Source organism: Coenobita brevimanus, chromosome 60 (assembly GCF_032717465.1).
Source record: "Coenobita brevimanus isolate Jiangsu-jjx chromosome 60, ASM3271746v2, whole genome shotgun sequence".
Lineage (NCBI taxonomy): Eukaryota > Metazoa > Arthropoda > Malacostraca > Decapoda > Coenobitidae > Coenobita > Coenobita brevimanus.
Window position 1 is genome coordinate 2985940 of NC_137013.1, and position 24641 is coordinate 3010580.

The following is a 24641-nucleotide window of genomic DNA, read 5'->3' on the forward strand; positions in this document are numbered from 1 at the left end:
CAGTAACACAGATCATTTTAGTTCATGTGTGTGAGGGTAGTCTATCTATCTATATACCTAGGCTGCTTCCCCCAAAGAAAGGGAGGTAGTCGAGACAGGACGACACACTCCCAATTTACTCATCCACACACACACACACACACACACACACACACACACACACACACACACACACACACACACACACACACACACACACACACACACACACACATTCATTCGCATCTTAGCCCCAAGGGGAGAAGGGACAGATCCTCACCGCACCACACAGCACAAGGGTCAACTGTGCAGTGAGGGTAGTGCCAGAAATAAGTCCTATGGCAGTGATGATTTTCTGTGATAGGTCGATTCGCGCATTTCAAGACTGGGTGGGGTAGGCCTAGATCAGTGAGCTGGACTGAGGGGGATGACGATGGATGGATGGACGCAATCTTAGGCTGGCTGTTGCTGTTCTTGTATTACCCTAGTCTGTCTGGGCGAGCAGACCCATGAACCTCAGGCAAGCAACCGCAGGGCCGTCCATGAAATGAAATGGTTTTACTTTGGGATAGAAAGCGTCTCGGCACAGCAAGTTGCTGGAGAAGAATGTGGCAGAAAAATCCCGGATGAACGCTGTATTTACGTCCCTCCACCATTTACAAGGGGCACCGTAGTAGGCTCCACATCACCTGTTGACTGTAGCGTTATCACTCAGCGCTGTACATGATTTGCAACGTTACGGAAAACCATTAGGATTGTCACTCAGTGTGGGGCTACCTGAATTGGAAAGAAACATATAAAGTGGCAGGAAGGATGGGAGTCATAGGAAGAGAAGAGGGCAGACCAGGAAAAAGAACGATAAAGGTGAGGGAAGAAATACAGTAGACAGCACTACATCAAGTGAATGGATGATGGTCGCCAATACCTACCATCAGTTCGGCTCGTAATCGAAACATTCATTAAACTGGTGGGGTAAGTGGGATGGGCTGATATTGGTGGGTAGTGTAGAATACTGGGCGATGTGTGTGTTATGAAGGTCTCTGCACGTTGACTAGTATGGTGCAAGTCAGACGTGGGGGAACAAAAAAAAAAAAAAAAAGAAAAAAGAAAAAAGGAAAGCTTGGTAGAAATGCATGAGTGGCAGCGAGTGGTGAGGTGAATTAGACGATTACGCTGTGGAAAGATGAGTATTATTTGAGGGAAGAGCTGGCACAGAGAACAGATCTCTCTTAAAGATCTGATGTGTGCGTGTGTGTGTGTGTGTGTGTGAGAGAGAGAGAGAGAGAGAGGATGGTGGTACTATCTTTGGGAGCATACTACTCTTGAAGTTAGGAAGGGGAAATGGGTTAGGAGGATTGGTGAGGGCATCGGTGGGTGATGGTGTAGGATGGGGTAATACACCCTGTAGGATTGGGCAGTGTAGCTTAGCTGGTATGGGTGTGCCGACAGTTTCATCCAAAAAAGTAACCAAACAACAACAACGACGACAATAAAGTATACACGTGTTGGTCGCATTGTCATTGCATCTCACGAATCAGGTAAAAATTATGTTGCAATGTCCACGGTAATGTACAGGCCCACTTTTCCCCCTGACATGAAAATATCTCAAAGGGATACTGAGCGTGGAGGCGGTGAAATATCGTCGGGTCAACACAGTGAGGATAAAAACTTGGCCTGGCGTGACTCCGGTTGCTGGGTTGCGAGACAGGTTGGCTGACCCGAATTATCCTGGCAACTTCAGGATATATAAGGCACGCTCAACCAGCAAGGGGTCAGTAGTCGCTTCTGTCACAACAACAACCATGCTCGCTAAGGTACGGATGCAACGACAAATTACTAGTTTCTCAAGTAGTGACGTATTTTCTGTGGTTACTCTTTTCTTTGATTTATTAATTAGTTATAGAGAATATGGGGAAACTTACCGTCCACTCTCTCATAGTAAAGATAAATTCAGGTGACTCGACACTGAGTCACAAACTAGTGTCTTGTATCGCACGAAACCATTTACTACTTTGGGAGGTAAACACATAGTCAAATAGAAAATTAGTGGTCTGGCGAGATAAGCCACTTCTACTGGATGTGGCTCATAAGGGTTTACATCTGAGAGATTTAGGGTTTAGTGTTCATGTCATGTACAAATATTCCACTCAAACATGCTCGAGGAGCAAAGCATGAATAAAATGTCTGGACTAGATAGCATAACGCCGGATCCCAACAGTCTTCACGGGCAAAGGAGTAATTGGATGGTGGATATATAGATATATGTATAGATAGATGGATAGATAGGCACGTGATCTGTGTTTCCATACTTGCTGTGCATTGTACTGAACTTATCTCCACTTTCTAGTGATAACCAGATGATACAAGTGATACAACCACTAAACAAAAAATCACTCTACTGAAAGGCAAATGTAAAAATTGAATAATATCAGCTTCAATCAGAATTAAGATTTTTTTTTTTTTTTTGCTATTTAATATCCGTATTGACTTTCAGAAAAGAGGAAAATGCCTGTGACTTATCATTCTCATATTACACAGATGAAACTGACCCTGCTGTTGATGGCTGGGGTGGCGATGGTGTCAGCAGATCAGAGGCCATCCTTCAGATATCGGGAGCAGGAGGTAAGATATTGTGTTAGGTTAGGTTACATCATTATATAATGCTTGATGTTAAATCTTTCGCATTTCTTCTGTAAATACGTTTCACCGTACACTCTCTCTCTCTCTCTCTCTCTCTCTCTCTCTCTCTCTCACACACACACACACATTTTATATATATATATATATATATATATATATATATATATATCACTGTGTTTGTCTATCTACAATGAACAGGCGACCAAGGCACTTTCCATAAGATCAGTTTAGTGTAAATATGAAAATTAATGAATAAAGATATTTTAATGAAGCAGATAAATTTTTGAATGTGCAGTAGTGTAAATGATCAGTAATCCACCAGGGAGCTAACGAAGAACACGCCGACAATGAAGATGAAGGAGGTGATGAGGGTGGTGAGGGCTATGGCCCGTATGGATCAAGCGAGGCCAAGTACAGCTTCGAGTGGTCGGTGGAGGACGACTCTTCCGAGAACCACTTTGGCCACCAGGAGTCCCGCGACGGCGACCAAACTGAGGGGTCGTACTACGTGCAGCTGCCCGACGGTCGCCTCATGACCGTAACCTACCACGTGGACGGATACTCCGGCTTCGTTCCCGAGGTCACGTTCGAGGGCGAGGCCGAGTTTGAAGAAGACTCTGATGAGTCTGAAGAAGAGTCAGACGAGTCTGAAGAAGATTCAAATGAATCTGGCGAGGGATCACATGGGTACTACTCAAGATAACTTGGTACAACATGTATTGATTACCAGAAATTTAAACACTGATAATATGCTGATGCATGCACGTGTGTGTGTGTGTGTGTGTGTGTGTGTGTGTTGGAAGTACTTTCATTAACAGATGTTTTGTCACTCATCGTTTTGTACCGAGTAGCTTATGTTTTTGGTCGTTTGTGTCCATTTACTTGTCTTTTTTCAGGCGCCTTTCTGAGAGACCTTAGACGATTTCTTCTTCTCTTTCCCACATTACATCACGTATGCCTGTGTTTGAAAATAGGACTAGTGTTATAATAAGGTTCCAGACATCAATCATAGACGAATATTTTCAATGAGATGTCTGACACTGAATTTCATCTAGCTACGTCTTTCCCTTGTTTTAGTGCTATCACTGGTATCGTTCAGTATATGCTGATGTGTTGTTCAAGATGTGTGTATAAAATGTTCAGTTGTATTTTCTTTCACCGTACTGTATATATATCATTTAAATAAAGTCAGTTCCTCAGATAACTGTGCGTATATTTTAACAGAGAAAATCTATAAAGAAAGCAGTAATAAAGTGAGCAGAGTAAACAACGTGAATAAATCAGTGAAAATACTGCTAAATACCGAAGCTACTCCACTGTCCTGGTATACTAAAATAAAAAATGGTGAATATTTAAGATTGTAAAATATATCCTGGCACTTTGTGTGGACATAATTTTTTTAACTCACCGATTTTCATGAAATTTTCACGTTATTTGCATTGTATCAGTGTAAGCTCACTAACCAAATATCAACCAAATCCTTCAGAACCTTCTTTTGTTAGACTAAATCTTGTACTTGATACATGTTTAAATAATGATTAAAATTTAATCTTAACGATCCTGACTATCATTTATCGAAATTCTCTGATATTGTCTACTTAGATTACGGATTTATATTGCAATTATTAATTTTAAAATTTTCTACTTCTTATAATATCAAAAAAATAGCACAACACTAAGAGTAAAGGAAAGGATTTATAGGCTCTTACATACAGGCAAGAGTTTGCATATATCAGACTTTTGCAAAGCAGCATTAGTTGTAGCTTTTAAAATTGAGATTCCTCTTAGAATAAATAATTTCCTTGAAAAAAGGAGGGTTTTAATGCAGTCAGTAAAAAGAGGTCACAGTAATTTTGCAATATTTGACTTACATTATTTCAAATCCAGGTGCCAGTTTTGACATGGAGAATAATGTGCTCATGAAATAATTTGCGAAAGCTGCCATGAAACTGAAATATAAATGAGACAAAGTACAGGTGGTTCATATATTACGTAACCCAATTCCAAGATGATGTGGGGATGGCTCTGTCATGATTTACCAGTGTTGATCTGCATCATACTCTACATAATACATTTCCTGGTTTATAATATCTTCTGTTTTTACGTCAGTTCATTGTATGCTTCATTATCAGTTTTATGAAACGACCAGATATTCAGCCTCCTAAGCTGACTGAGACGTTCCCGTAACACAGTACTGAAGAATGCAATCTATGGACCACCCTGTATATACCAAACCTGAAGTTTAAAAATCGTAAAACGGGTGTTGAGTGACGTGTTTGCGATTGTGTCTGTATGTGTGTCAGCTAAATGAGTCACAAATTTTAAAACCAAACTTGATCGACATACTAAGTTATTTTTCTTTTTTAAATGTCAAAGGTGAAGGCCACAGAGCTAGGTCAAAATCTGATCTTGCAAAATCGGCTTCACTAGATTTCGTCCAATTTAGACCAAAGTTGGGGATGGTTTGAGGATATAGGAAAATTGCTATGATTGAATATTGAGAAAAATCTATCAAAGGTCAAGGTCACAGGACAAGATCAAAGTTGTGTGTCTGTGTGTGAACAATATGAATAAAACAGTTTTGATCTGATTTGGCTCAGACTGGGTGAACTGGCTGAGGATCCCCCAGCGGATTGACCTACTTTATATAACAATGGGACAAAGATCAAGGTCACATGGCAAGATCATTTTTATTTTTTTTGTCTAGTTTAAGGCAAACTTTTGTGGAGGAGTTAAGGATAAAACAAGGATAATATGTTTTAATTTTCAGAACAATCAAAGGTTAAGGTCACACGGAATGGTAATAGGTCAAGGTCACAGGCCAAGGTCAACTCAAACAACTTAGTTCTGATCTGAACCAAACTTGATGGAAACGCTGGGTCATGCAAGAACGAAAGAATTCATTTCTGGGAGCAATCCATCAAAGTTGAAGGTCATAAGGCAAGATCAAACTTAAATTCATGTGTCTGTGTTAACAAGGCATCTAAATTTTCTTTTGACCTGATTTGGATCCAACTTGGTAGATAGGCTGAGGATCACCCAAGAGATTGATTTTTTTTTTTTTTTTTTTTTTTTTTTAAAGATTATGTAAAATGTCAAGGTCAGATGTTTCGATTCGACATGGACCATATTTTGTGGATGAGTGCATGTTAAGGCAAAGCTATAGGGATTAGATTTTGAGAACTATTCATCAAAGGTAAAGGTTACATGGAAAGTCAATGATCAAGGTCACTGGGCAAAGTCAACCTAGTTCTGGGCTTATTTGATCCAACTTGGCGGAAGTTGTTGTTGTTTGATATTTACCCACACTTGGTGGGGCACGGGCAAACTAAGAGCCCGTCAGAGAAAAGCCTTAAAAAAAAAAAAAAAAAAAAAAAAGCAGGATCAATGCCTGAGAGAATTACCGAGGAGGAGGGTAGTCCCGCACAGTGCGCAAAATTCTCCGAAAAGATGCATTGCCAACAACCCTAGCTGCATCAAAGACATCATCCCCAGTACGAGGGAAGCCTCCGCCAGGACCTGCAAGAAGCAGCGCTGTGGCCGGACAGTCTAGTAAGTAATGGGATAAAGGATCGGCGGACCATGCATGGCAATGGGGGCACGGGTCAGGCTCCAAGCCGGCAACCTGGCGGTAGCACAGGAAACCTAAGCGGAGACGCCTAATCCTAACTAGAATAAAGTTGGGTAATCCAGTTGGTATCGGAAGAGGTGAATAAGATGTGGCCGCCGCATACCAGGCAGCCGAGCATGATCCCTTGGCAATACAGAGTTCATGCTCATCCCTGGTACGCCTGTAGATAGTGGCATACACCTCTGAGAGGACACGGGTGGCACAGGGGCGAAGCGGAAATGTGACAGCAGGGAGGGTGCTAGCCGCACGTGCAGTTGTATCTGCCAGTTCATTCCCCCAAACGCCAACATGTCCAGGGACCCAGTGAAAAATCACTGAGCCACCACGCTGCTCAATGAAAGACGCAACAGTATATATAGCCGTTAGTAGGAAACGGTGAGATGTAAGCGCGAGAGACTCCAGACACTGAAGGGCAGAGAGTGAGTCAGTGTGCAGAACGACTCGCTGATGCTGATGCCGGTAAGCATGACGCAAGGCACCGAGAAGAGCCACCAGCTCCGCCTGGAAGGCTGAGACCCCCGTGGAGATGCGCCAGGATTCAGTGTATGGTCCAAAAGGAAAAGTCAAAGCAAAAGCCGCCCCCGCTGAGCCATCGGATGAGACTGAGCCGTCCGTATAATAGACTGCCGAAGCTGTTGAGTTGACAGTAGAGATGCTACAAAGACTGACCTGCCGAAGAACTGCCGGAATGGAGTGGCGAGGCTTAGGCACTGAGGGATAGACAACAGTGAAAGGGGGGGGCGACCAGGGGGGAGGAGGCAAGTAACCTGGACAGTCTACCTCAGGATCACTGCACACCTCCGAAGCCACGGCCAAATCCTGTAGTAGGGCCGTAGTGGCACGAGCCCAGTCATGGCGAGTAAGCGGGTCAGGGGGTCGGCCTGCTAAACGCCGCAGTAAAGCCGAGACCGGCAGGTGCGGATGGCGATGCACAAGCCGGAGTGTTTCAGCTGTTGCACGCAATGCAATTCTATGAGCCAGTGAAGGAAAACCACTCTCCAGACATAGGTTAACCAACCTTGTCCAGCGTGGCGCATGTAGCATGGTGCGGAGTGCCTCATTTTGAAGGACCTCCAAGGACTGAGAGACATGTGGGGCAAGGCTGGTGAGACATATGGCACTATAGTCCACAAGAGAGCGGATAGCGTGGACAAAAAAGGTGCGTAACACTTTATAGGATGCCCCTAGACTGCGACGAGACAGATAACGCAGAGCAGAAGTTCGGGTGGCAGCCCGCTCCCGCAGGTACCTGACGTGCTTGGCGAAAGTGAGGCCAGCATCAAAATAGACGCCCAGGTAGCGGTGGAGCCTGACCAGCTCAATGCTGCAGCCATCAAGCAAGAGAGGACGGTCTGGAGGGCGGAGACCGAAAGGTAGGCACTTGGTCTTCCCGAGGTTGACCTTCAGCCCGAGTTCATTACACTTGGTGTGTAGCCGAGAAAGAGCAGCGGGTGCCTGGGTGAAACAGTCCCCCTCGAAAAAGACCAGTGCCAAATCGTCAGCATACACCAGCAGAGTCACGCCGGGACCATAATCCACCGTTAATAGCCCTTCAACAAGGACATTGAAAAGCAAGGGGCTGAGAACACTCCCTTGGGGCGTGCCGTTAAGATGGTGGTAAAACGGTGAGAGCTCCCCTTGAAACCTGACCCCTGCCGACCTGTGCAAAAAGAAATCCCCCACCCATGAGAGAAGTCTACCCCCAACTCCTCGGGCCGCAAAGGCTGCCTGGATGGCTAGAGGGCTTGCCAGCTCAAAGGCTTTTTCGAGGTCGAGGAAGACTGCCATCCCCCGTCCACCTCGAAGCTCCCCGAGGAAGGAAGCAAGGCAGTGAGAAGCACTCCTGCCAGGATGGTATGCAAAAGTCCTCGGGTGCAACGGTCCCAAACGCCAGGCAAGGCGGGCACGCACAACCCTTTCTGCTGTCTTAGCCACACAGCTAAGGAGCGAGATAGGGCGCATGGCGTCGGGATCGCGAGGCTTTGGAATCGGGTGGATGATAGCTGTCTTCCACGACCTCGGCAAACGGCCCTCAGACCACGAGAGATTGAACAGACCAAGCAGTCTCTCACTACCACAATCTCCAGCATGAGACAAGAGAGAGTAGACAAGCCCATCGAGGCCAGGTGCAGTGTCGGTTCTGTGTCGCAGCGCCTTATGAAGCTCCCTGCTGGTGATGGGAGGATCAGCGGGGTCAGGTCTGGCACAAGCAGCCTGTACAGCAGCGACACGAGAAGCCGACAGCTGCTCCTGTAGGGCTCGGACAGGTTGCGGAAGATTGTGGGAAGCAGAACGATCCGCGAAATGCTGAGCAAGACGGTTGGCTTCAGCAGCAGGGTCAGGGTGTGACGGTGGTCGAGGTGGACGTGGATCAGAGATGGACCGGATCCTCCTCCACATCTCACGGAGAGTGGAGTGAGAATCTAAGGTTCGACACCATCTAATCCACGCCTCCTCCTTAAGGCGACGCTTCTCCAACGTCACATGGCGTGTGACAGCAGCCAAGCACCGACGGTGAGGGGATGTACGGCGCCGCCGGTACTGCCTGCATGCTGCATTGAGCCTGTGATTCAGCTCCCTGACCCTGTCGCAGTAAATCCAGCCGTCCCGATAGCACCGCGTGGATCGTCGCTGCAGAGGAATAGTGAGAGAGGCAGCCTGGGAAAAAGCACGGGCTACCTGATCTGCTCGACTCTCGAGGTCCGGGGCAGGAGGAGATGCCTCAAAGGCCGCAGCTAACACACGGCCAAAAGCCGGCCAGTCAGCCCTGCGGAGATCCCACCTCGGTGGAGGGAGAGGGGGAGGTGGGAGTGGAGGCAGTGGTAGTGTAACTTCAACTGCGAAATGATCACTAGTGAGGTGGGGGTGAAGTGACCATGTCGCAGATCCAGCCAGAGGGAACGACACAAAGGATAGGTTGAGACGGCCCCCAGCCACATGAGTAGCGACCTTTGTATCATTTAAGAGAGATACACCATCCATCTCCTCCAGTACCAAAGAGATGTGCCGCCCTGCATCATTGGACGGGAGAGGCGATGAAAGCAAGGCATGGTGGGCGTTAAAGTCGCCCCCGACATACACAGTGCCCCTGGCAGCCTGGGAGAACAAATCTCCCATCTCCAGGGAGCCCCTGTGACTTCGGTACACGTTGTATACCGTCAGGGACGACGTAGCCAGATGGAGAACCACGCCCAGAACCTCCACATCAGGTCCACAGAAAGGAGGAGGTTCACAGTCTGTGCACTCAATGTGGTCCTGAACCAGAACGGCACATCCCCGTGTGACGCCACGAACGTACGGGAGGAGATGGGTGGTGTAACCCGTGAGACGAAATGTGGAACTGTCTGGGAGCAGGGTCTCCTGCAGTAATATGATATGTGGGCGGTACCTTGCAGCCGCCTCCTGCAAGAGCGGGAGCTTGCTCCGTGCTCCTAGGCAGTTCCACTGAAGGAGTCGAAGGGGGGAGCCGTCCCGCCGTCCGGAGACAGACAGAGACGGACGTCCTCCAGCAACGGAGGTGAGGCCATGGCTGTCGAGGGTGCCACGACGTGCATTGGTTGTTGCTCTGGAAGGGGGCGAGGCCGACTCTGCTGAGGGGTGGAAGACAGAGCAGTGGCCTTCCTGGGCTTGGCTCGCTTGAAAGAGCGAGCCGGCTTGCGGGGGGGAGTCCGTGGTCCCCCTGTTGAGCGAGCCGGACGTCGAGGGGCAGGATGGGTGTCGGGACCATGCTGCTTCCTGGCAATTGCGCGATCGATGATGCAATCGGCTGCGGAGGCGATTGAGGCCGCCTTGAGGGTGATCCCCAGTTTGAGGGACACTGCTTGGGCAACGGCCACTGCAATTTGGGAACCCAGGTCCCGCAGATCCTCCGCCGTGAACGCAAGAACTGGTGGAGCAGCAGCAGTGGGTGGGCTGGGTGTGGAGCCAGGTACTGGTGGCGGAAGCGTCAGGGGCTGACTTGGCGCTACCGTGGGAAGTGGTGGCGAGACAGGCGGCTGTTGGCGGTGAACCTCTGCTGTGGTCTGGACCACAGTAAGAGCCGAGGGCAATGGAGGGAACTCCTGGTCGCTGAGAGGTGGTGGACGCTGACTGGGAGGGCGGCGCTGTTGTCCCCAGATGAAGGTGCCGGGGGGAGCTGGAGTGGCGCTGGTGGCCTGATTTTCCTTCACAAAAGCAACCTGCCTCTCTCGACCCTGGTTCACTCTTTGAACCCTCGCGGGGCAGCTGCGGTGCCAGGCGTGGTGTCGTCCTGAGCAATTGGGGCACTTGGCCGCAATTGGTTGCTTTGCCTTGAACCGCTGCAGGCACTCGTCCGTATCGTGGGCGCCACTGCACATGCCGCAGATGACGGGGCGGTTGCAGTTGGCACGGTGGTGCCCGTAGCGTTGGCACCGGTAACAGCGCAGCGGTTCCAGCGTGAAGGGGCGGAGATGGAAAACTCCCTAATTGCCCAGGTCGAGGGAAGGCACGAGAGGCCCTCGCAGAGTCACACAGACCTGCAGTGTTTCCTCCCTGGTGCGCTGGTTTTGACAGCGTTCTGCTGCCTCTACTAGCGCATGCCTCAGAAGGATGTCCACCGGCATGCGCCGAGGATAGCCCATGACCGTCGCCCTTGTAGTCTGGGCGCCCTGTGTGAGCTCCACGAGCTTGACAAATGGGGTCTCCTCCTCCGCCACTGCCTTCAGGCGCAGATAAGACTCCTCCTCGGTAGGGATCAGCACGCAGCTGTCGTCGCGGCCGTAACGATTCATAGCCACTAGGCCCGGCAGGTGTTGCTCTAAGGCGGCTACTGCATCGTAGCTCGTGCTGAACCCCACCTGGAGGGGAACGCGGAAGGCTGGAAAGGACGAGCGAGGAGGTGGAGGAGGCACGACTGACACTGAGGGGCGATGAGTAGAGGAAGGCTGCCGTGGCGCCAAAGTCCTTGATGCTGGAGGAGCGGTGTTTCCCTGCGGCGCTCGCCGTGGTTTGCGCGCCACAGTTATGAAGCCGTCAGCGTCCTCGGTAGTAGTAGCAGGGGCAGCTCCAGCGGGAGAATGGTCGGCACCGGGTGCCTGTGCAGCACGGGCTCCACTGTGTGGAGATGGCATGGCAGTGGTAAGGGCCTGGCGGCATGGGCAGGCAGCAGTAGGGGCATTAGCAGAGGGCGCGTTGGTAGGGACGGGAAGCGGAGCCGAAGCAGCTTCCTCCATAGCCTCATGGACACGTGCAACCTTAGCTGCACGTGCCAAAGTGGGAAGGGGGGAGGCTGAGGCGACAGCCCTCGCGCGGGGAGCCTGCCCTTTAGGACGACAAGAAGTGGAGGCGGAGACGTCACCAGACGTTGACGAGTGAGAGCTCGCATCTGAGAGACGCCGCTCTCGCTTCACGCCTGGTGTAGCAGCAGGGCGAGTCGTCCTCTGCTGGGACTGGGATGGGCGCGGTGGCCCCGTAGGCCTGGGGATCTGGGTGCGTCTCATGTCCCTGAGGGACAGTCACACAAACACGCAAAGACGCCACTCACACAGACACCCAAACAGATACACCAACACTCACTCTGGAAAAAAAAAAAAAAAAACTAAGAAAAAGCCGGCAGTTCCCTAAAGTGACGGGCTACCTATGCTCCCCGCCCTCTAAAGGGCGACGTGGGAGGCCCCGCCACTGCCCCTTTCGGGTCTTCCCTAATCTATCAGAGCCGCTCTCTGCGCTTCCTATAACCAGGCCCTAAAGGCCCCCCCTCATGGAACTGCCCTAACGACAGCCCTTCAGGGTTCGGCTTCGTACCACGCAGAGAGACACTAACGGCAGCCGGAAAAAAAAAAAAAAAAAAAAACACACCCACACACTCACAAACACACTCACAAAACACCCACACACTCACACACACAAGCTCGCAAGGCTATCTGTCAGAGACAGAGTCCACCCAGAAACAGAGAAAAAAAAGAGAAAAATCGCCTAAGTAAATTAGGCTAAGTCCTGCAATGGCCAAAAACAGGAAAAACTCCCGAAAATTGCTTCTCAGTAACTGAGGCAGAGTCCAATACTCGAGAGAGACTGGCAAGAGGTCCGCTCACCACGAGAGCTAAGCAGGGAGTGTTGGCGGAAGGCTTGAGAGTCAGACAAGGCATAAATAATTTGATTTTGAGAATAATGACTCGAAAGTCAGTAATGATCTGAAATATTCAGCCCTTTGACCAGTTGCTTGGGATGAGTGTTGCACTCTGTGCTCCTTCTTGTATTTTTTTTATTTTTATAGTCTTAGGAAGGTACCAATGAATATTACGCAGAAAGTGACAATATATGAAGTAAGAAATAGTAATAAGTTCGTAGTTCTGTTGCTTCATTTCTTGAAGAGCTTGTAAACACGGAGAAAATACTTCCCCCCCCCTCCCTTACAGAAATGCTCTTGTGAACAATAGGCCACTATAGACCGTATTTTCGTCTGCTTAGATATCGCGGTGGTTTCCTCTCTCCTTGTGCTTTAGAGTGTCTGATAACTGTGAGTAACAAAAAATTAAGGATTTTTTCATTATACTGTAATTAGCTTACGTGAACGATGTCGTATACAAATACAGTGTATCCTAAAGACAACTTGCACCGCTATGTTAACACCTTCGATCTGGTGAGGCATTTGTACACTCATACTTCTCAAGAGAAAGCGGATGTTGTTTGTTCGACGAGTGTGCACGTGTTTGTCGTGTATGAACAAAGTAACTTACTCAGTTTTTATTTGATTTTAACCAAACTTTGCGAAGTGTAGAGAGACTGCCAAAGGGTAAGCCTGTTGTCACTGAGACCAGTAAGTCAGAAGTTAAGGTTGTAGAGCTAGATCAAATTATACCATAGCAAGGGTTAACTTTAGCAGTTTTTATCTTGTTTAGACCAACCTTGGTGGCAGGATTGACGATAATGCAAAAAACGAAGAGACTCGGTTTGAGAACAACCAGTTAAAGGTCAGTCTTAACCGTTTTTCATCCATCCATCATCCAACCCTACATTGCCCCAGGAGGAGAGTAGGAGCCTGGGGCTAGGCAGTCGGTCCCGACATTTAAGATGAGAGTGACCAGCCTCACTCATCCCTGAGTGGCACTACATGAGCAATCAACCCCAACCACCCCTTGGATATAAACCTTCACCGGCTGAATCCGACTGGAGCGCAATAATTACGCACTAAACCACCAGGCGCCAAAATTTGGTTATATGGTTACCACCCAGAGTAGTAAATGGTTTCCTAGTGTACAGGAAACCATTTGGCTTGCACTCAGTGTAGAGTCACCCACAGGCAGAAGGAAGAGGAAAGAATGAAGGAAAGAAGGACAGAAGAGGGAGTCTAAAGTCACCCATAGGCAGAAGGACAAGGAAAGAATGAAGGAAAGACAGAAGAGGATGGAAGGAAAGACGGATGGAGGAGAAGAAAGAGCAGACACCCGACAGCAGCACTACATCGAGTGAGTGGATGGTGAGCGTCCCCACTAGGGAACAGCAGAAAGTAATGGAAGAACGAAGGTGATCAATTATAAGAACAACCAGACAAAGGTCAAGGTCACAGAGCAAGGTCAAAGTTCGACCTGTGTGATCGAGTGGAAAGAAAATAACTAACATGGTTTGTGTTTGATCTGGATCAACCCAGATGGAATACGTGATGAGCAGCCTTTGAGTTGATCCTGTGTTTATGAAAATAATAGCTTGGCGATCAAGGTCACATAGCAACGTTAACTTTAACAGTTTGTATCCGTTTGTCACCCAGCTTCATAGAAAGCTTCAATTTTCAATAAGGATAAAGGGATTTGATTTTGGAAACGATCAAAGGCCAAGGTCGCGAGGAAAGGTTGAAGTTCTAAACTGCAGGACAATGTTAACTGAATGAGGTATGACCTAATTTTAACTTTTTTTTTTTTTGTGTGTGTGTCCGACTCTGGGCATAGGCTTCACAGCCTGCTATCAAGGCCCAGCAGTCCTCCTACATACCATACACCTATACATGTCACCACTTAGTGGAACTGTTGGGGGTCAGGCAAGAATTAAGTAATTCGATTTTGAGTACAGTCGGTTGAAAGTCAAGGTTACAAGGCAAAGCCAAATATTTGGTTCCGTAGACCTGTTGATGGTTGTTCGTGTTGGACTCTTTCAGTGTTGCTTTTTTCTTTTAATTTAGTCTTTCTAAAAGGTATTTTCATATGAATCTTTTCAGCTTATGATAGCGCAAAGTATAGAAAGGGTTAATGGAGAATCTGTCCAACCCTTGAGTTCGATTGGTCTCCTACAGTGAATAAACTCGCATAGATGTATCAAGAATAATGTGAGAAAAGATGTACTCGAATTAAAGTTATTAAAGCAATGCATTCTGTATCGGAATTTCGATAAGTTTTAGTTAACACACACTCTGTAGATGAGACCATGAAGCGTGTGAAACTGCTGTAAGCTTAGCTGCTGTGAACCACTATATGAATGTATTAATCTAAACTTTGATAACTTTGAGGGTCGTTCATTAAGATCATCTAAGAACAAAGCTGCGAAATTGAATGTAAAGGAACCTCGTTATCATAAAAGAATAAAAAAAAAATGAAGACCATTGCTTATATATTAAGAAAGTTTTGATCTTTGTTTTGTCTCTTGCAGTGGTACCTGGAAAAGACTAAAGAAATCCATCAAATTTCCCTGGTAAATAACTTTGTTAGTACTCTTTTAAGGAGCAAAAGAGTCCAATATTCCAGTAAGTCAGACATCAGTACTACCCCTGGGGGTAGGGGGGTTTCAAGAATACTCCCCCAGTATCCCTGCTTGTCGTACGAGGTGACGAAAAGGGTTGGTGGTGGGTTAGTGCCCCTCCTCGTAAAAAGAACTAACTAAACAAGCGAATAAAGCGCCTCGGACTCGGACGAACCATACGTTGACGACTATGGAAAGGACAAAGGACATTCTTAGGGTGGGAACATGGAATGTGAGAGGAGTGAATGATGAAGTGAAAGAGAGAGAGATTGTTCAGGTGCTTGAGGATGCAAGAGTGGATATATGTGGATTGACTGAAACTAAATGGGAAGGTGAAAGGATGAGAGAATGGGAATATAGTTTAGGTATATGTGCGCGAGTTAATGAGAATGAGAGGGCAAGAGAGGGAGTATGTCTGATGATAAGCAAGAAGTGGAAGGAGAATATAAGAGAGTATGGAACAGTGGGTGCAAGGATTGTATGGGTGAGGATGAAAGTAGGTATACAAGCGTGGCCGATGGTATGTGTGTATGCTCCGATAGAGGACCGAGTGGCAAGAGTGAAAGATGAGTTTTGGGCGAGAGAAGAAGCATGTATGGCAATTTGAGAGGAGCGAGAGAGTGTTTTTGATTGGAGACATGAATGGCAAAGTTGGGAATGGACGAATGGATGGAGTGGTTGGTCAGTGGGGTGTGCCAGCTGAAGTAGATGGGAATGGTAGTGCTTTGGTGGACATCTGTGCTGGTAAGAGGTTGGCAATAGCCAACACTTACTTTCGCCATAAGATGATCCACCGGTATACATGGAGAGTAATGAGGAGGATGGATGGTGAGCTTGTTGAACTAAAGGCAATGATAGACTATGTGTGTGTGGATGAGCGATTAAGAAGACAAGTGTTGGATGCAAGAGTGTGGAGAGGTTGGGGGAATGGAGTCTCTGACTATTACTTAGTGATGGCCAAGGTAAAGCTACAAAGAAAATGGTTGAGGAGACGAAGGGGAAGACAGGAGGAAACAGCTCCTCTGACAAAAGTGGAGAAATTGCAAGAGAGTGAGAAAATGGCAGAGTATAAGAGGATAGTGGAAGAAAGATTGGGAAGGTATGAGCTAGAGCAGATGGAAGGAGTGGAAGATGTATGCAAGATATTCACAGAAGAGATAGGCGCTGCGTGTGAGGTGGTTTGTGGAGTGAGGAGGAGATGCAAGGGTGTGCAAGGGACAGGATGGTGGAATGATGAGGTGAAACGAGCTGTGGAACAAAGGAAGAAGGCATATAGTGAATGGTTAGCGAGCAGAGGTAGGGGAGAAGATCAGAGAGAGAAGAGAGAGGTATATGTAAGCAGGAGAAGTGAGGTGAAGAGACTGGTGAAGGAGAGTAAGAAGAAAGTGGATGAAGAGTTTGGGAGGAATCTGAGTGTGAAATGGAGGGAGAGTATGAAATTGTTTTGGAAGGAGGTAAAGAAAGTAAGGCAGTGTGAAAGGGGAAATAGTAAGGGAATGAAAGATATGAATAATAGATTGTTGGTGGAGAAGAGAGAGAAATTGAGGAGATGGAAGGAGCACTTTGAAGATTTGTTGAATGTAGAAAGTGAGAGCAGTGCGAGTATAAGTGGTTGGGAAATGGCTGGGAGAAGAAGAGATGAGAGGAGGGAGGAAGAGATCAGTAGGGCGGAAGTAGTGGAAGCAATGAAGAAGATCAAGTTGGGAAAGGCCCCAGGAATTGACGGAGTGTGTGGTGAAATGCTGAGGTATGGGGGTGAGATTGTTGTGGAGTGGATATGGAAGTTGTGTAGATTGGCTTGGGAAGAGGGAAGGGTTCCAGAGGACTGGATATCAGGTATAATTATTCCTTTATACAAAGGAAAAGGGGAAAGAGAAGTATGTGGTAACCATAGGGGTATTTGCCTTCTTAGTGTGACTGGTAAAATATATAGTAGAATACTCATTGATAGGGTTAGGCATATGACAGAGGAGCTAGTTGGAGAAGAACAAGGGGGATTTAGGAAGGGAAAAGGGTGTGTAGATCAGATATTTGTTCTAAGATGTTTAGTGGAGAAGTATCTAGAGAAGGGAAAGAAAGTGCATGCTGCCTTCATGGACTTGGAGAAAGCTTATGACAGAATAGATAGGCAAGGTATGTGGAAGGTATTAAGTATATATGGAGTGGAGGGGAAGTTGTTGAGTGCTGTGAAGAGTATGTACGAAGGAGCTAGGGCTACGGTGCGAGTGGATGGTGAGCTGAGTGAGTTCTTTGATCTCAATGTAGGACTGAAACAGGGTTGTGTGATGTCTCCATGGCTGTTTAATATATACATGGATGGGGTTGTAAAGGAGGTGCAAGGTAGGGCAGTGGATGTGGAGGTGGCTCTAATGAATGAGGGTGAGATTTGGAAGATTCCGGTGTTGCTGTTTGCTGATGATACAGTATTGTTGAGTGAAGATGAATGGGAGTTGCAAGGTTTGTTGAATGAATTTGGGACAGTGTGTAGGAGGAGGAAGCTGAAAGTTAATGTAAACAAAAGTAAAATTATGGTGTTTGAAAGGAATGCAGTCACAGAATGTACAGTGAGCTTGGATGGTGAGGATATGGAGAATGTGAGTGCATTCAAGTACTTGGGTAGTGTGATGAGTAAGGATGGAACTTTGGGGGATGAAGTGCATGAAAGGGTACAGCAGGGAAGGAAGGTTGTTGGTACACTGAAAGCACTGATGAGAAATAGGGAGGTGAGTATGGAAGTTAAGAAGTCACTGCATGATAGTATTGTGATTCCTACTCTGACGTATGGAAGCGAAGCGTGGACATTGCAAGAGGGGAACAAGTCAAGAGTTAGAGCAGTGGAAATGAGTTACTTCAGAGGAGCATGTGGAGTGACATGGAGGGACAGGTTGACGAATGAAGAAGTGAAGGAACGTTGTGGGGTGGATGTGGATGTGGTTGAGAAGATTAGGAGAAATACACTGAGGTGGTTTGGGCATGTGGAGAGAATGGAGAATGAACGACTGACTAAGAGGGTGTATGTAGGTGAGGTGGAGGGAGGGGTAGACCGAGGATGAGGTGGAGGGATGGAGTTGAGAGGTATATGAGGGAGGGGGGAGTGAGTTTGGGGGAGGGTAGTCAAATGGTGGGTGACAGAGCGACTTGGAGGCGTTTTGTCTGCGGCCACCCTTTGCGGGATTAGGGCGTCGGGCTATAGATAGATAGATAGATAGATAGATAGATTTTTTTTTTCTGACATTTGAAAGAGAGTCTGCTTTCTCCCTTGGAAGTCAGTTAGCTCCATAAACTGGGAGGGAAAAATGTTGTCATGGCGGGAGACTATGCACAAATAAAGGTCTATTTACAGAATTGTTGACACTCAAAACACTTTATAAATAAAGTATGGCAGACGATGGGTTCTTAAACTAAGGGTAGTCTTTATACAGTTTAATAAATATTTAAAACAAAACACATTAAATACTTGAACACCTTGCAGTACAGTACATTGTAAGGTGCTACTCATCAGGTCACCGTTGCTGGGTCGGCATCTGGTCGATACGGATGAGTCGTTCATTCCGTTGCCATGGAGTCCAGAGTATTGTTTACTTTGATTCTTTGGAGTCGTAGTACCTACGAGGAGGCTTGTAGGACTCGACGGAAGCTGATTCGTAGGAGTCAGGGTGGCGAGCTTCACCTTCGTACTGGACATCAGCAATGTAGCCAGAGTCGCCGTCCACTTGGTAGTCCACCTTCTGCAGGCGACCATCAGGGAGGTGCACGTAGTACGACCCCTGGGTGTGCTCGCCGTCACGGGCCTCCTGGTGACCGAAGTCGTTGCCGGAGGAGTCGTCTTTCACGGACCATTCGAATTCGTACTTGGCTTCACCGGACTCGTAAGACTCGCGAGACTGTTGCTGGAATAATTACTGAACTTATTTTTGTTGCATTGATGGAAGTAATTATAAACTGTAATATTCAGCAAGAAACCTCCTTTGCACATATCTGACATGCAGTTTATCATAAACAAAAGTCTATTTCTCATGTCCAGTAAATTCAGGAAGGCCTTTTTGACTTACACGGGAGCCGTAGGAATCGACACTCCCGGCGGCAGCCAGGGCAGCCAGGCACAGCAGTATGAGGATCTGTGGACAAAAAGAGGAAGATATTGTATGAATGACAGTACTGCACATTATTGGAAAAGGTAGTGTACACAATCATTAAAGAAAAGTTCAGAACAAGAAGACAATTTTCTTATCAGCTTTATTAATTAACTTACATCAAAACAGGTTTGTTAAGCAGTATGCATTTAATTATCTCTCCATCTACAGTTAGACGCCTATACCCTGGAGGATGTTGCCACGAAAAAAAAAAAAAAATCGCGTCACAACATTTCTATCCTAAGCAATCAGGCGTTTCTCTCTCCATTTTACATCATGCACTCCCACGTAGCCTACCTCTCCACCTCATCATTTCAATTCACCACTTGGTTTTCCTCTCCCTCTCCCCATGGTAGTTACATTTTCTCTATTAGTCAATCTTTAAAGTTTCATTCGCTCCTCATGGCCAGACCATCTAAGGGTCCTCTATATAACACTTTGCATCACCTCCATATCAATACCACAATGCTCCTGAACTTTCTCATTAATCTGTCAGTGTTTCCATGTATCTCCACACACTCCTCCCAACTATTATTAATCTTCTCTCACTCAAGTCTTGCGTCCTTTTGGCAAAGGCTGGTATTCACCGCCATGCATTGATGTAGCGATCACTGTACTGTCATGGAATAATTTTTTTCTACTTTCATGTTCATCTCGGAATTCATTGCCACCGCCCTCCAGTACCTGTCACCCTTCGTCCCTTCTTTGCCTCTCTCATATAATATCCTGTAAGCTAACATCTTTGCTCATCAACCTACCTAAAGGCGCAATAATCTCCACTTTCTGACCATTCAGCATCATTACGTACTGAAAACTTCATTATTATAAGACTGAATTAATACCAAAAGTAGCTAATCATTCTTTTTACCCAATATGGTTACAATTTTAAATTTCCTTTGAAACCTCTTTACTAAGTAAACCTGCAGAATTCGTCAGTCCACGCACACATCATAGTGTTTTTACTCTAACTTGGCCTAAAACAGCCATTTCTCGATCTTGAATGCTGAACAATGCAATAGATTAACACTGCACTATGGTGCAAGTCACAAAGAAATGCTAAGGAATGGATGCATAATCGCAGCATTTTCTTATCTTGCCACTGAGTTACGGAAACAAACTGCAATGGAATGAAACTCTTCTCCAAATGAAAATAAACAGAGCAGATACCCAAGCCCTCAGTAAAGCACTTAACATGTACCTTGGCGTTCATTGTTGACTGTAGGTAAGTGGGGACGTTACTGGCCAGTCTACCTCCCACAGCCTCATATATACCCACACTCGCCCCTCTCCTGCCACACTTTCTCACCGCCTCCCCCTCCTCCTCTTGGCCTCTTCTGGCTGAGGTTTCATTGAATTGTGACAAAAGCGGTAAAGGTCAATTATATCATGAACTTATCGCACGAGAATAAATGGTAGTTTCAATTTTATCTTTTAATTGTCCATAATAACTGAGCAACTCCACAATGTTCTTGACCTCCTTGACGATTTTATTAAGCGATTTTTTCAATTGTAGTAGTACAAACATGTATCAGATCCATCCAGTTTGAAAGCCTCTTCGAAGCTGCATGATATCACCTGAGACAGCATTAATAACCATAAAAGATTGGCTCTATCAGATAGGTATATGTGACGCTACAGAACGTTGTGAAATTTTTTTGTGGCCTATGTGATGGTGCCAGGATTTCGAGGGCTTGAATGATAGAGTGAATGGAAGCGTGGCCCATTGAATTGGCAAACTTTGGCTGTCTGGCCATTGCTACTCCACTCCCTGCCCTAGGTTGGGAAAGGAGGTCCAGATGATGATGATGGTGAAAAGATGTCACCAGACTGAAGAAGCAAAGCCATCAAAAATTAAAACTTCATTTACCTAGATGTGTAATGGTCTATCAGGAAGCAAAAGACAAATAGACAGGCGAAATAACAGGAGGGTAATTCCACACTTCATATAAGGAAGCTGGATGTGACCTTTCAGATAATAATACTATCGTTACTACTAGCGAATGAGCTCATCTCTGGCTACACCTCCCAGCGGTCACCTCACCACCCATCTATTTTACCCTAAGGTCCTTTTTTCCTCCATGGACCATTTTCCTCCTTGTCTCATTTTCCTCTTGGACCTATTTCCCTCATGGGCATATTTCCCCCATTGACCGATCTTGACCATGAGCCTGTGTCTCACATGGACCTTTTCTACCCCATAAATTTATTTCTTTTCTGTGGACCTACTTTCCCCTTTGGCCCAATTTCCCATCATGGACTGATTTTCCCTTCATGGACCCCATTTTCTCCATACACTCTTTTTTTTTTTTTTTTTTCCATAGAACCATTTTTCTCCCATGTGAACCCCCCCCCAAAAAAAAAAAAATCCCCACATGGACTTATTATCTCTCATGGACCTATTCTCTCCATGGATTTCTTTTACCCAGTGAACCTGTATTTCCACTTGAGCCCATTTCCCTCAAGGACGTATCCCTTATGAACCTAGTTTCTCACAAGGTTCACTTCTAACCATGGATCTGTATATTTCTTAGACCTCTTCCTCAATGAATCTTTTTTTCCCCCATCTACCCATCAACCAACTCACCCATATACCCATAAATCCACCCACCCATCCAGTAAGCCCATCCACACCACCCCGAACACTCACCACACGCTGCCCACTCCACCCATTCATCCCTCTTACCATCCACCTCATCCACTTCGCCCACCATTCCAACCCACCCCTCCTTCTCCACCCACCCACCCCCACACGTTCCATTCACCCACTTCTCCCATCACATACCCTCCCTACTCACCTCATTCACTCCGTCTACTCACCCAACCCACCCCATCTGCCCACCCATCCACCCACCTACCTCATCCATTCGCCCACCAACCTACCTACCCTGCAACCAAGCCTTGATCTCCACAATATGGTTTGCAACTTCACACACACACACACACACACACACACACACACACACACACACACACACACACACACACACACACACACACACACACACACACAGAGAGAGAGAGAGAGAGAGAGAGAGAGAGAGAGAGAGAGAGAGAGGAAGCTGCTTTTAAGGTATGGATTTTCATCTCAACATGGTCGTCAATAAAATCCTCATCGTCCGTATATCTACCTCCCAATCATTCAGTTAACATGTAAAACAGTCTTCTATTTGGTCTTCCACATCACTGTTTACTATGAGATTATTTTTCTGCCACCGCGTCACCACAGCCTCCTCTCTAACTTCTGTCAACCCGCACCTCCTGTCACAGCATTCCTTTCTGTTACCACATTAACAGGTGGGTGATTTTTTTCCTTCCATCTCTAAATATCTCATCTCCTTACGGTATTCCTGCACTATCAGTTTTATCAGTTTCATTTCTAACCTCCTTTACCTTTTTCCATTTTTATTTTTTAATTTTTTAATGGCACTTGCTTCTCAACTGTCTGCCAAACTTCTCATTTAACTTCTGACTTACTTTTCATAGTTTTCATATTATCCTTCATTTAAAAAATACTTATCTCAGTTGTCTCTCTGGCTCTTCATTCCCCCTTCCAAAGTAATCATTCTTTGTATGGAATCGTCTTTATATCCACGTTCATTCTCACGTCTTAGCTCCATCAACCCATTCTTCTTTAACTGTCCCACCTCTCCTCCACACTTCACAGTTCTCTGAATACTGCTTACACAACCGCCCATAAAATTCTTCATACACCATCCACTATATTAATTTCGCCTATAAGGTGCCTCCATTACAGTTTAGTCACCATTTCTCTTACATTTCTCTTATTACCATTTTCCCGTAACTTATATACCCTGAACACTTCCCAATCTTTCATTTCTGCTAAGTATTCATTTTTCCAGCCTTTGTTAAGACTAAATAGTGGCTTAATAGTCCTACATCCTATTCTTGTGGCTGCTGTCCTATGCAAAACCATCTTAGCACCCATTCCTCTGTCCTTTGGTCAGTAGACTTCTTTGTCATGACTTGCGAATCTCTAAATTTGGAATAATGTCCAGGCTACCCAACCCACAAAATACATTTGCTTAACAACCCCATTTTCACTGTTTAAACCCATGATTTTCCTCTTCATGCCATACCAGTGTTTTGCACCTACATGTCCGTGTTGGTAACAACACTTATTCGTGGGGCCCCATGCAGTCTCAAACCTGTCTGGATATGCAGTAAGCTGAAAGAGTTTGAAAGAAAGACTGTATCTGTGCCTGGATGAACTAAATGAATTTGCGGATCTTTTACCTGAACTGGCCTGAAATGATGTATTTGAATCTGGCTAGTTTTGAGTTTAAAGGAACCTAACTGAAACTGAATTGATATCTCAGAATCGGTAGAGAGGCAGCCGGCAGTCCTCGAGGACCCAGGTTCGAATCCCGGCTGGGGCAGGGAAGAGTTTAAGGAATTGAATTTCATAAAAGCAGACTATACTGATCTACCAGAAGACCCGCCGACATGTAAAAACACTCCCGCTAATACCAGCACGCCAGTCCTGTATGACAGCCCTAGCATGTATTCAATATGGACGGTGGGTGTTAGCGCCGACGTGGTGACATGTGGAGGTGTAGGAGGACTACTGGGCCTTGAGATAGGCCACTACCCCCGAGAAATAGCCCCTGATGCCTTCGCTCAGAGTCGGACACATTAAAAAAAAATGTTAAGCCTGAAGTGGTCTATCTTAACCCAGTTGCACCTGAATCTGCCTGAACTAACTTGATGTATGGATCAAAACATTGCTACTCGAAAAACGGTAGACATTTTTCTCGTATATAGGACGGGAAAAAGAATAACTTTGAATCTTATAATTCTGAGAGTTGCAAGGTCGGCACGCTAGTAGGCAGTCAAATAACTCGCATTTTATAACTGACTAGCAGAGGTATTAGGTGTTGCCGGGCCAAAAAGGCGAACACTGTAATCCTATTTGTTCTAGTTGAATCTGTCTTTCTACTCCAGAGTACCTCCTGTGCTTTTGAAGAGGGATTATAAGAGGTCCAGCAACTCTATTTTAGCTTTCACGGATTGATCACAACCTTATTACCTTGACCTGTCCTATCGCTCCGGTACGGCCTGTGGACCCTCCAAAGAAACGTCGACTGTGACACTTTGGAGCTGAGGACTGGGAGGCCCTCAGGCAGTACTTCTTTGATTTTCCTTGGAATGATTATTGCTTCGATGGGCGGGAGCCATATGAGTGTGCCTTGCACATTACGGTGGTTATTCTCTCGGGCATGGAAGCATACATTCCTTTCTCACATCCTTTGACTAATGCAAAAAAGCCTTGGTTTATGCACGCTTGTTCTAATGCTGTCCGCAACAAGAAGAGGGCCTATGAAAGGCACCAGAGCCAAATCACCCCTGAATCGCATCTTGTTTATGTTTCTGCCCGGAATCGTACTAAGTCTGTTCTTTGCTCTGCTAAAAATAATTTCATCTCCAACTCGAATTCTTTCAACTCTTTCTGGCACCTCGTCAAAAACCTTTCTAACATCTTTACCTCATCATCCTTTCCTCGTCTTTTCTACTCTGATGGCTCTATAGCTATTTCTTCTACTGATAAGCAC

At 46.2% G+C, this 24641-nt stretch overlaps 2 protein-coding genes across 2 annotated transcripts; one reads left to right on the forward strand and one right to left on the reverse strand.

Moving 5' to 3' along the window:
- Positions 1-2517: 2517 nt before the first annotated feature.
- LOC145403109 (uncharacterized) lies at positions 2518-3322 on the forward strand. The gene is made up of 2 exons (XM_080274938.1): positions 2518-2601; positions 2942-3322. Exons 1-2 carry the CDS (start codon positions 2518-2520, stop codon positions 3320-3322), a joined length of 465 nt encoding a protein of 154 aa, XP_080131064.1.
- Positions 3323-18516: 15194 nt separating this feature from the next.
- On the reverse strand, positions 18517-20281 carry LOC145403148 (cuticle protein 21-like). The gene is made up of 3 exons (XM_080274970.1): positions 20270-20281; positions 18991-19056; positions 18517-18828 (listed from the first exon to the last, which is right to left on the reverse strand). The coding sequence occupies exons 1-3, from the start codon at positions 20279-20281 to the stop codon at positions 18517-18519; spliced, it is 390 nt and encodes a 129-aa protein (XP_080131096.1).
- Positions 20282-24641: the final 4360 nt, after the last annotated feature.